This window comes from Macrobrachium rosenbergii, chromosome 55 (assembly GCF_040412425.1).
Source record: "Macrobrachium rosenbergii isolate ZJJX-2024 chromosome 55, ASM4041242v1, whole genome shotgun sequence".
Lineage (NCBI taxonomy): Eukaryota > Metazoa > Arthropoda > Malacostraca > Decapoda > Palaemonidae > Macrobrachium > Macrobrachium rosenbergii.
In genome coordinates this window covers 9,125,491-9,137,990 of record NC_089795.1, presented here as the reverse complement: position 1 = coordinate 9,137,990, position 12,500 = coordinate 9,125,491, and the positions used below count along the sequence as shown (strand labels likewise).

At 41.7% G+C, this 12,500-nt stretch overlaps 1 protein-coding gene and 1 long non-coding RNA gene across 2 annotated transcripts in view; one reads left to right on the top strand and one right to left on the bottom strand.

The window, feature by feature from the left end:
- LOC136835666 (uncharacterized) overlaps positions 1-12,500 on the bottom strand; it is a 139,174-nt gene that overhangs the window by 89,775 nt on the left and 36,899 nt on the right. The gene's annotated exons all lie outside the window — the stretch shown is intronic.
- Positions 9,599-12,342, top strand: LOC136835941 (trichohyalin-like). Its single transcript, XM_067099825.1, has one exon. It carries the CDS (start codon positions 10,083-10,085, stop codon positions 11,919-11,921), a length of 1,839 nt encoding a protein of 612 aa, XP_066955926.1. The 5' UTR covers positions 9,599-10,082; the 3' UTR covers positions 11,922-12,342.

Here is a 12,500-nt window from a genome sequence, read left to right as displayed (position 1 = left end):
AAAAAAAAAAAAACTTAAAAATCCTTCAGTAAAAATCAACTCATTTGCTCCTTTGATTCAAAAATCAAAAAGGTGAGAGTCAACGCCCAATTTTCATTACAATGTCTATACGTCATCATCACTACAGTGAGACAATGAACATCATCATTACAATAGGGGTACAGCGTGGTCCCCTTTTCTCTTCCCAAACCTTCCAAGGCAACAAACAGAGAGAGAGAGAGAGAGAGAGAGAGAGAGAGAGAGAGAGAGAGAGAGAGAGAGAGACCCCAGCCAATAAACTCCAGCTCCGCATACTCAAACTTCACCATAAAAAAGTTAATGGGAATGGAAAACATGAATAAAAAAGCAATAAAGGGTACGAAAAAAAATTGCAGAAGAAAAGGACAGGAAAAAGGAAGCTGCGTGGCGTCTGTCAGTCGACTGCAACCCCAACCCCACCCCTCCTCCCAGGGCCTCTTCCTGTCCCCACCACCACCACCAGGAAGAAAAGGTCCCCAGGAGAGCTGTCTTAAAAGCGCTGCCGCCAACTTATGACTCAGAACTACCTCAGAGATAAAGGGTGACTCAGTTCGACGGTTGGCGCCTCCTGTCCTCTTGGTACTCATGTCGTCCCTCAAGTAACGAGAGAGAGAGAGAGAGAGAGAGAGAGAGAGAGAGAGAGAGAGAGAGAGACTCGATTGCAATGCCTTACCTACACACACAAAGGCAAAAATTATAAGTCGTCGTGGAATATAACTAAATTCACAATATGTTAGAGAGAGAGAGAGAGAGAGAGAGAGAGAGAGAGAGAGAGAGAGAGAGAGAGAGAGAGAGAGAGAGAGAGAGAGAGAGAGAGAGAGAGAGAGAGACCGGGCTTGATTGCAATGCCTTACCTACACATACAAAGAAGGCAGGAATTATAAGTCGTCGTGGAATATAACTAAATTCACAAAATGTTATAGAGAGAGAGAGAGAGAGAGAGAGAGAGAGAGAGAGAGAGAGAGAGAGAGAGAGAGAGAGAGACCTGAGCTCGATTGCAATGCCTTACCTACACACAATGGCAAAAATTATAAGTCGTCGTGGAATATAATTCACAATATGAGAGAGAGAGAGAGAGAGAGAGAGAGAGAGAGAGAGACCGAGAGAGAGAGAGAGAGAGAGAGACTGCTTGATTGCAATGCCTTACCTACACATACAAAGAAGGCAGGAATTATAAGTCGTCGTGGAATATAACTAAATTCACAAAATGTTAGAGAGAGAGAGAGAGAGAGAGAGAGAGACCTGAGCTCGATTGCAATGCCTTACCTATACATACAAAGGCAAAAATTATAGGTCGTCGTGGAATATAACTAAATTCACAATATGTTAGAGAGAGAGAGAGAGAGAGAGAGAGAGAGAGAGAGAGAGAGAGAGAGCTTGATTGCAATGCCTTACCTACACATACAAAGAAGGCAGGAATTATAAGTCGTCGTGGAATATAACTAAATTCACAAAATGTTAGAGAGAGAGAGAGAGACCTGAGCTCGATTGCAATGCCTTAGCTATACATACAAAGGCAAAAATTATAAGTCGTCGTGGAATATAACTAAATTCACAATAGAGTTAGAGAGAGAGAGAGAGAGAGAGGAGAGAGATTGCAATGCTCGATTGCAATAGCTATACATACAAAGGCAAAAAATTATAAGTCGTCGTGGAATATAACTAAATTCACAATATGTTAGAGAGAGAGAGAGAGAGGAGAGAGAGAGAGAGAGAGCTGAGCTCGACTGCAATGCCTACCTACACATACAAAGACAAGAATTATAAGTCGTCGTGGAATATAACTAAATTCACAATAAGTTAACGAGTGACAGCAAGAGTTACCTTTGAAACTCTTTATCACATAGGCTTTCATAAAAATCAAACGAGAAGCAAGAACTAGAAAAGACATGGTTCTCCAATTAGTTTACGAACTGCGCATGTGCAAATTAACCACAGAAATGAACACATGCAAAAAAGTTATCACAAATGTTAATTTCAAAGACATGGTCATCGCGGTGCGGCTGAGGACGCTTGAGTGGGTACGAAACGATTCCGCATCTGCCTCTACGGACTACACTGACCCCCAACTCTTTAGTTTTCTGGAAAAGAAAGCTACTGTCCGCACTTTTTCTGACCGCCCTCAGATCTGAGAAACTACTGAGGCTACAGGGCTGCAAACTGGTATGTTGATCATCCACCCTCCAATCATCCAACATACCAAATCGCAGCCCTCTAGCCTACGTTTGATTTTTATTTAAGTTAAAGTCAGCCATGATGGTGCGTCTGGCAACCATAAAGGACAGGCCACCACCTAATCCAGTTCTTAAGCCCATTTCAAAAAAAGCGTCAAAATTTCGCATCAAAGTATTTTGATATCAAAATTTTTGATGCAAAAATTTGTGTGCGTTTTGATGTCAAAAAGATTTGATGCCATAATGTCGAAGATTTTGACGATACTGAATTTTGATGGGAAAAACGCCTAAAACGCCACAATTATGCATCAAAATTTTTGTATCAAAGTTTTACACGTCAAAAATTTTGATGCAAAATTTTACGCTTTTTTGAACGTGTAAGGCCACCTTTATGACTGTTTCTTGAGAAATTCAGGTTCCCCTTCGTAGCTTTCATTACTTTCCCTCATCACATTTAAAAAACTAAGACAGGAAATAATAGAAAATGCAAGATTCGTCATTAAAAACTCACTCTGAGAACGGACAGAAAGATAAACAGAGACGAACATAGACTCTACAGCTGTCAGCACAATAAGCTGTAGGTCCCGTTGCTAGCTAACCAATTGGTTCTTAGCCACGTAAAATAAGTCTAATCCTTCGGGCCAGCCCTAGGAGAGCTGTTAATCAGCTCAGTGGTCCGGTAAAACTAAGGTATACTTACTTTAGAACCAGATAGCAGGTAGTAAGACATCTACAATTATCTACGTTTCTATATTGTTTAAGAGAAACTTAAAATTTCCTTCAGTTATACTTCAAAATCATTTTTAAAGCAAAATTTACTGAAAACTTCAGATATTGTTTAGATAAGCGTAGAGTCTTTTAAGTTTTAATAATTTCAGAATCCTTTTCAAAAACGAATTGTGCCAAAAAGGTTGTCAGGAGAATAAGTTTTTATCCAGCATAAGAAAATTGCTTTAAAAATCTAATTTCTTTTATTTATAATAATATCAAAATCCTTTTTAAAACAATTTCTATGGGAGAGTTAAAGTAGCAGATTTAATTTCTATCGTTCTTCAGAAACCTTTTTAAGTCTAATTTCTTTAAGTTATAATAACTTCAAATTCTTTTTAAAAGCAAATTTTATTGAAGAGATAAGTTAGCAGATGAGACTTTTAGTAAAGCCTAAGAAAATTGCGTTAAAATCTAATTATTTTAAGTTATAATAATTTCAGAGTTATTTTAAAATAAATTTTAGTAAAGAGCTAAGGTTAGCAGACTTAATTTTTAATCCAGTTAAAGAAAATTGTTTTAAATCGAGTGTAATTGTTTTAAAATCTTTTGTGAATTTTTATGCCTTTACGTATTTGCTTAAATGCTTAGATTGTTATGTTAATATTGATTGATATATTAAATTTTGGTTGTGTTACTGTAATAAGAATGTAAGCCCTCTACGGGTCTAAGTTTATAATAATAATAATAATAATAATAATAATAATAATAATAATAGCAAAAGGAAATAGTTAAGTATACCTTAGTTTTACCAGACCACTGAGCTGATTAACAGCTCTCTAGGGCTGGCCTGAAGGATTAGACTTATTTTACGTGGCTAGAACCAATTGGTTACTTAGCAATGGGACCTACAGCTTATTGTGGAATCCGAACCACATTGTAGCGAGAATGAATTTCTATCACCAGAAATAAATTCCTCTAACTCTTCATCAGCCGGCCGGGAATTGAACTCCGGCCCATCGGTGACAGTCCAGCTCTACCGACTCCGCCAAAGAAGGGCTAATGGAAAAGGCCAATATCTGGGTCTCTTCACGAAAGACAAAACAGAACCAACAAAGCGAAATATGGCATCAAAAAACTTTAGAAATATGAAAACAAAAAAATGAAAAACAGAGAGACGGGCGTAGTGTAGAGACATATATGATATTGAACCGGGAAATGAGTCTTATGATTTCTGCTGAGGTGAGGAATGGGATGAAGATTTCTGAGGACTCCTTGGGATTCCCTTAGTGTCTCCGAAAAGCTATCTCCTTCCCTCCTTCGGAGACGTATCAAGTCGTGGCTGATTTTAAGACTAGGCTTCGTGAAAGCTGGAGTGTTACGGTTAACGGTGCAAAATGTTTTCCCAAATAAAATTGTTCGCATTCATTGTGCTACTACTGTACGCGTCGACCTTGGAGGATTTAATCACCGGACTTTTTGCTCAAGGAATTAGTGGATATTTTCAGGAGACCTTTCATCATGATGTTGCCGCCGAGACTTGGACTCAGAGGTTGTGGAAACACAACCGAACAGCGTAAACGTTGGTAAAAGAACCTTTGCTGGTGCCATCCCTTGGATGGCCTGATGGCAGGGCCTTGGCGTTGCTTGCTGTTTACTGGATGTGAATCTCATTGCATGCGATGCTCATGATCTTGTAGAGGACAACCTGGAAGTGCCCACTCTGGATTCAACTCTGGAAACGGAAGACCTGGAAAACTCTGACGAAGAGGACGATGCTGAGGACGAAACCGAAAGCTTTCAGGATGAGGAAGATGATAAAGAAGAATGTTGCATAACAGAAGAATTTGATAGCTCAGATGACGAGAATGAAGATGAACAACTAAAAGTGATTAAAGTACACAGAGAAAACATGGAAGATCTGTTGGAGGAAGCGAGGGAAGAAATTTTGAGGCTTCAAACTGAGGGAAGAGAGCTGAAAAGAGAAATCGAAAATCTCAGTATTGAAAAGGAAAGTGCCTTAGAGAAGGCAAATGAGCTGAGCCTCAGACTAAAGGAAACTGAACAATCAATCAAGCGCTTGCTTCTGAGAAAGAATGTTTCAAGAGGACCAATGAAGACCTTAGGAACGCCTTGGTCAAGAAAGATATGGAATTACTGGAACGTAAAGCAACAGAAGCTGACGACAACAACAGCGAATTTGGAATAGTGGAAAATCTGACTTTGGACTTTCTTCAAAGACAACTGGAGCTCACCAAGCAGAAAACTTTAGCCTGACGGGATCGGGCTGTGGTAAAAGCTCAACTTTTAGCTTCAAACAGAAACTTAGGTAATTTACACCCAGAACAACTGAACGACGAAAACTGCAGTTCACAGAGGAAATGAAAGTCAGCGATGTTCACGGAGGACAGAAGCCACAAAAAGTATGTTGAAACAACGGTGGCACGGAAAGAAGACGATCTGACTGACCAGGTGCAGAAGGAAGAAGAGGAACAGTCTAGAAAGGACTGCAAATTTATGAAGGAGAGAAGGACTGCTACGAGATATGGTTGGAAGTCGTAACCCTGATGGAGAAGAATCTAAAGATGGCAGAGGATGAACTTCAGCGCGGAGACAAGAGGAAGCGATCAACTCTGAAAACAAAACCTTGGACAATAAAACCCTGGACATCAGCAGTGAGGAACAGGAACCACAAAAGTGTCTTGAAACAACAGTACGACGGAAAGAAGAGGATCTGACTGACCAGATGCAGAAGGAAGAAGAGGAACAGTCCAGAAAGGACTGCAACGCCCAAGGAGAGAAGGACTTCTACGAGATATGGTTGGAAGTCGTAAACCAGATGGAGAGGAATCTCAAGATGGCAGAGGATGAACTTCAGCGCCGGACAGAAGAGGAAGCGATCAACTCTGAACACTTGGACGAAAATCACCGATCACAAGAAACAGCCCACGATTAACCAACAGTGTGAAGGATTTTGACTGGTCACCAGTTGATGCTGCGGCGTCGTGTTCCAGAGGCGCTGCTATCTTCTTGGCCCATTCGGTGGGGTTGACTGCGGGATGGTGTTGGCCGCTGCTCCCCCCAGCATCCAGCCAACGGAGGTCCCCCCACCTCCCACACCCATCTTCCATCCAACCTCACCAACTGGGCCAAGGAGATCGCAGCGCCCCTGGAACGTGACACAACACCACCAACAAACAGCCAGTCAGAATTCTGTAACCAATCTGTTGTAATTACCTGTGTACTTATATTTTATTACCTATGTACTTTGTATTTCATTACCTGTGTACTTTATATTTTATTACCTGTGTACTTTCTATGATATTTCATCGCTTTGTACCTCTGGAAAAATAAAACTCCTAAAACAGTACCTCTTTATGTAACCTTAGCTTAACCTATTCTCTTTATTTAATTTTATGGAACCTTTTTGAAATAAAATGCATTAAAAAGTAAATCTGCTAACCTTAACTCTTCAATAAAATTTGTTTTCTAAAATGATTTTGAAATTATTATAACTTAAAAAAAAATACATAGCAAAAGGAAAAAGTTAAGTATACCTTAGTTTTACAGACCACTGTGCTGATTAACAGCTCTCCTAGGGCTGGCCAGAAGGATTAGACTTATTTTCGTGGCTAAGAACCAATTGGTTACTTAGCAACGGGACCTACAACTTATTGTGGAATTCGAACCACATTATGGCGAGAAATGAATTTCTATCACCAGAAATAAATTCCTCTAACTCTTCATCAACGGCCGGGGTGAACTCCGGCCCATCGAAATGACAGTCCGAAGCTCTACCGGCTCAGCCAAAGAAGGGCTAATGGAAAAGGCCAATATCTGGGTCTCTTCACGAAAGACAAAACAGAACCAACAAAGCGAAATATGGCATCAGTAAACTTTAGAAATATGAAAAAAAAAAAAAAACGGTGAGACGGTGTAGTATAGATATATAAAAGATATTGACCAAGGAAAATGAGTCTTATGATTTCTGCTAAGGTGAGGAATGGGATGAAGATTTCTGAGGACTCCTGGGGATTCTTCTTAGGTTCCTGAAGCTCGCTCCTTCCCTCCTTCGGAGATGTATCAAGTCGTGGCAGATTTAAAACTATGCTAGTGAAAGCTGGAGTGTTACGGTTAACGTTGCAAAATGTTTTCCCACGTAAAATTGATCATTTATTGTGCTAGTATTGTTAGTGTCTATGTTGGAGGACCTAATCGCCGGATTTTTTGCTCAAAGTAGTGGATATTTTCAGAGACCTTTCATCATGATGTTGTCGCCGAGACTTGGACTCAGAGGTTGTGGAAACACAACCAACAGCGTAGCGTTGGTAAATCGTCAACCTTTGCTGGTGCCATCCCTTGGATGGCCTTGATGGCAGAGCCTTGGCGTTGCTTGCTGTTTACTGGATGTGGAATCTCATTGCATGCGATGCTCATGATCTTGTAGAGGACGACCTGGAAGTGCCCACTCTGGATTCAACTCTGGAAACGGAAGACCTGGAAAACTCTGACGAAGAGGACGATGCTGAGGACGAAACCGAAAGCTTTCAGGATGAGGAAGATGATAAAGAAGAATGTTGCATAACAGAAGAATTTGATAAGCTCAGATGACGAGAATGAAGATGAACAACTAAAAGTGATTAAAGTACACAGAGAAAATGGAAGATCTGTTGGAGGAAGCGAGGGAAGAAATTTTGAGGCTTCAAACTGAGGGAAGAGAGCTGAAAAGAGAAATCGAAAATCTCAGTATTGAAAAAGTGCCTTAGAGAAGGCAAATGGGCTGAGCCTCAGACTAAAGGAAACTGAAGCAATCAATCAAGCGCTGCTTCTGAGAAAGAATGTTTCAAGAGGACCAAATGAAGACCTTAGGAACGCCTTGGTCAAAGAAAGATATGGAATTACTGGAACGTAAAAAGCAACAGAAGCTGGGGACAACGACAGCGGATTTGAATAGTGTGGAAAATCTGACTGGACTTTCTTCAAAGACAACTGGAGTCTCTGAAGCAGAAAACTTTAGCCCTACGGGATCGGGCTACTTGTTACTGAAGCTCAATTTTTAGCTTCAAACAGAAACTTAGGTATTTACACCCAGAACAACTGAACGACGAAAAACTGAAGTTCACAGAGGAAATGAAAGTCAGCGGGAGTTCACGGAGGACAGGAGCCACAAAAAGTATGGCGTTGAAACAACGGTGAGTACGGAAAGAAGAGGATCTGACTGACCAGGTGCAGAAGAAGAAGAGGAACAGTCAGAAAGGACTGCAACGCCCAGGAGAGAAGGACTGCTACGAGATATGGTTGGAATGTAACCTGATGGAGAAGAATCTAAAGATGATGAGGATGAACTTCAGCGCGGAGACAAGAGGAAATATGAACTCTGAAAAACAAAACCTTGGACAATGAAACCCTGGACATCAGCAGTGGGGGAACAGGAGCCACAAAGGGTGTGTTGAAACAACAGTAGGACGGAAAGAGGATCTGACTGACCAGATGCAGAAGGAAGAGAAAGAACAGTCTAGAAAGGATTGCAACGCCCAAGGAGAGAAGGATTGCTGAGATATGGTTTGGAAGTCGTAACCCTGATGGAGAGGAATCTCAAGATGGCGGAGGATGAACTTCAAGCCGCGGAGACAAGAGGAAGCGATCAACTCTGAAAAAACAAAACCTTGGACAATGAAACCCTGGACATTAGCAGTGAGGAACAAGAGCCACAAAGTGTCTTGAAAACAACAGTACGACGGAAAGAAGAGGATCTGACTGACCAGATGCAGAAGGAAGAAGAGGAACGGTCTAGAAAAAGGACTGCGGCGCCCAAGGAGAAAGGACTCCCGAGATATGGTTGGAAGTCGTAATAACCCAGATGGAGAGGAATCTTAAGATGGCGGAGGATGAACTTCCAGCGCCGGACACAAGAGGCGATGAACTCTGAACGTTTGGACGAAATCACCGATCACAAGAAACAGCCCACGATTAACCAAAATTGTGAAGGATTTTGACTGGTCACCAGTTGATGCTGCGGTGTCGTGTTCCAGAGGCGCTGCTATCTTCTTGGCCCATTCGGTGGGGTTGACTGTGGGATGGGTGTTGGCGCTGCTCCCCAGCAACATCCAGCCAACGGAGGTCCCCCACCTCCCACACACCCATCTTCCATCCAACCTCACTGACTGGGCCAAGGAGATCGCAGCGCCCCTGGAATGTGACACACAACACCACCAACAAACAGCCAGTCAGAATTCTGTAACCATCTGTTGTAATTACCTGTGTACTTAGTATTTTATTACCTGTGTACTTTGTATTTCACATTACCTGTGTACTTTATATTTTTATTACCTGTGTACTTTCTATGATATTTCATCGTTTTGTACCTCTGGAAATAAAACTCCTAAAACAGTACCTGCTTATGTAACCTTAGCTTAACCTGTTCTCTTTATTTAATTTTATGGAACCTTTTAGAAAAATCTGCATTAAAAATTAAATCTGCTAACCTTTGACTCTTCAATAAAAATTTGTTTTTAAAATGATTTTGAAATTATTATAACTTAAAGAAAAATACATAGCAAAAGGAAAAAAAAGTTAAGTATACCTTAGTTTTACCAGACCACTGAGCTGATTAACAGCTCTCCTAGGGCTGGCCAGAAGGATTAGACTTATTTTACGTGGCTAAGAACCAATTGGTTACTTAGCAACGGGACCTACAGCTTATTGTGGAATCCGAACCACATTATAGCGAGAAATGAATTTCTATCACCAGAAATAAATTCCTCTAACTCTTCATCAGCCGGCCGGGGAATTGAACTCCGGCCCATCGAGTGACAGTCCGAAGCTCTACCGGCTCAGCCAAAGAAGGGCTAATGGAAAAGGCCAATATCTGGGTCTCTTCACGAAAGACAAAACAGAACCAACAAAGCGAAATATGGCATCAGTAAACTTTAGAAATATGAAAAAAAAAAGAAAAACGGAGAGACGGGTGTAGTATAGATATATAAAGGATATTGACCGGGGAAAATGAGTCTTATGATTTCTGCTGAGGTGAGGAATGGGATGAAGATTTCTGAGGACTCCTGGGGATTCTTCTTAGGTTCCTGAAGCTCGCTCCTTCCCTCCTTCGGAGATGTATCAAGTCGTGGCAGATTTTAAAACTATGCTTAGTGAAAGCTGGAGTGTTACGGTTAACGTTGCAAAATGTTTTCCCACGTAAAATTGATCGTATTTATTGTGCTAGTATTGTTAGTGTCTATGTTGGAGGACCTAATCGCCAGACTTTTTGCTCAAGGAAGTAGTGGATATTTTCAGGAGACCTTTCATCATGTTGTTGCCGCCGAGACTTGGACTCCAGAGGTTGTGGAAACACAACCGAACAGCGTAGGCGTTGGTACGTCAACCTTTGCTGGTGCCATCCCTTGGATGGCCTTGATGGCAGGGGCCTTGGCGTTGCTTGCTGTTTACTGGATGTGGAATCTCATTGCATGCGATGCTCATGATCTTGTAGAGGACAACCTGGAAGTGCCCACTCTGGATTCAACTCTGGAAACGGAAGACCTGGAAAACTCTGACGAAGAGGACGATGCTGAGGACGAAACCGAAAGCTTTCAGGATGAGGAAGATGATAAAGAAGAATGTTGCATAACAGAAGAATTTGATAGCTCAGATGACCAGAATGAAGATGAACAACTAAAAGTGAGTAAAGTACACAGAGAAAATATGGAAGATCTGTTGGAGGAAGCGAGGGAAGAAATTTTGAGGCTTCAAACTGAGGGAAGAGAGCTGAAAAGAGAAATCGAAAATCTCAGTATTGAAAAGGAGAGTGCCTTAGAGAAGGCAAATGAGCTGAGCCTCAGACTAAAGGAAACTGAAGCAATCAATCAAGCGCTTTCTTCTGAGAAAGAATGTTTCAAGAGGACCAATGAAGACCTTAGGAACGCCTTGGTCAAGAAAGATATGGAATTACTGGAACGTAAAGCAACAGAAGCTGACGACAACGACAGCGAATTTGGAATAGTGGAAAATCTGACTTTGGACTTTCTTCAAAGACAACTGGAGCTCACCGAAGCAGAAAACTTTAGCCTACGGGATCGGGCTACTTGTTACGAAGCTCAACTTTTAGCTTCAAACAGAAACTTAGGTAATTTACACCCAGAACAACTGAACGACGAAAAACTGAAGTTCACAGAGGAAATGAAAGTCAGCGAAGTTCACGGAGGACAGGAGCCACAAAAGTATGTTGAAACAACGGTGGTACGGAAAGAAGACGATCTGACTGACCAGGTGCAGAAGGAAGAAGAGGAACAGTCCAGAAAGGACTGCAATGCCCAAGGAGAGAAGGACTGCTACGAGATATGGTTGGAAGTCGTAACCCTGATGGAGAAGAATCTAAAGATGGCGGAGGATGAACTTCAGCGCCGGAGACAAGAGGAAGCTATGAACTCTGAAAACAAAACCTTGGACAATGAAACCCTGGACATCAGCAGTGGGGAACAGGAGCCACAAAAGTGTGTTGAAACAACAGTAGGACGGAAAGAAGAGGATCTGACTGACCAGATGCAGAAGGAAGAAGAGGAACAGTCTAGAAAGGACTGCAACGCCCAAGGAGAGAAGGATTGCTACGAGATATGGTTGGAAGTCGTAACCCTGATGGAGAGGAATCTCAAGATGGCGGAGGATGAACTTCAGCGCCGGAGACAAGAGGAAGCGATCAACTCTGAAAACAAAACCTTGGACAATGAAACCCTGGACATTAGCAGTGAGGAACAGGAGCCACAAAAGTGTCTTGAAACAACAGTACGACGGAAAGAAGAGGATCTGACTGACCAGATGCAGAAGGAACAAGAGGAACAGTCTAGAAAGGACTGCAACGCCCAAGGAGAGAAGGACTTCTACGAGATATGGTTGGAAGTCGTAACCCAGATGGAGAGGAATCTTAAGATGGCGGAGGATGAACTTCAGCGCCGGACACAAGAGGAAGCGATGAACTCTGAACGTTTGGACGAAAATCACCGATCACAAGAAACAGCCCACGATTAATCAAAATTGTGAAGGATTTTGACTGGTCACTAGTTGATGCTGCGGTGTCGTGTTCCACAGGTGCTGCTATCTTCTTGGCCCATTCGGTGGGGTTGACTGTGGGATGGGTGTTGGCCGCTGCTCCCCCCAGCAGCATCCAGCCAACGGGAGGTCCCCCCACCTCCCACACACCCATCTTCCATCCAACCTCACTGACTGGGCCAAGGAGATCGCAGCGCCCCCTGGAATGTGACACAACACCACCAACAAACAGCCAGTCAGAATTCTGTAACCCATCTGTTGTAATTACCTGTGTACTTAGTATTTTATTACCTGTGTACTTTGTATTTCATTACCTGTGTACTTTATATTTTATTACCTGTGTACTTTCTATGATATTTCATCGCTTTTGTACCTCTGGAAAAATAAAACTCCTAAAACAGTACCTCTTTATGTAACCTTAGCTTAACCTATTCTCTTTATTTAATTTTATGGAACCTTTTTGAAAAATCTGCATTAAAAATTAAATCTGCTAACCTTGACTCTTCAATAAAAATTTGTTTTTTAAAATGATTTTGAAATTATTATAACTTAAAGAAA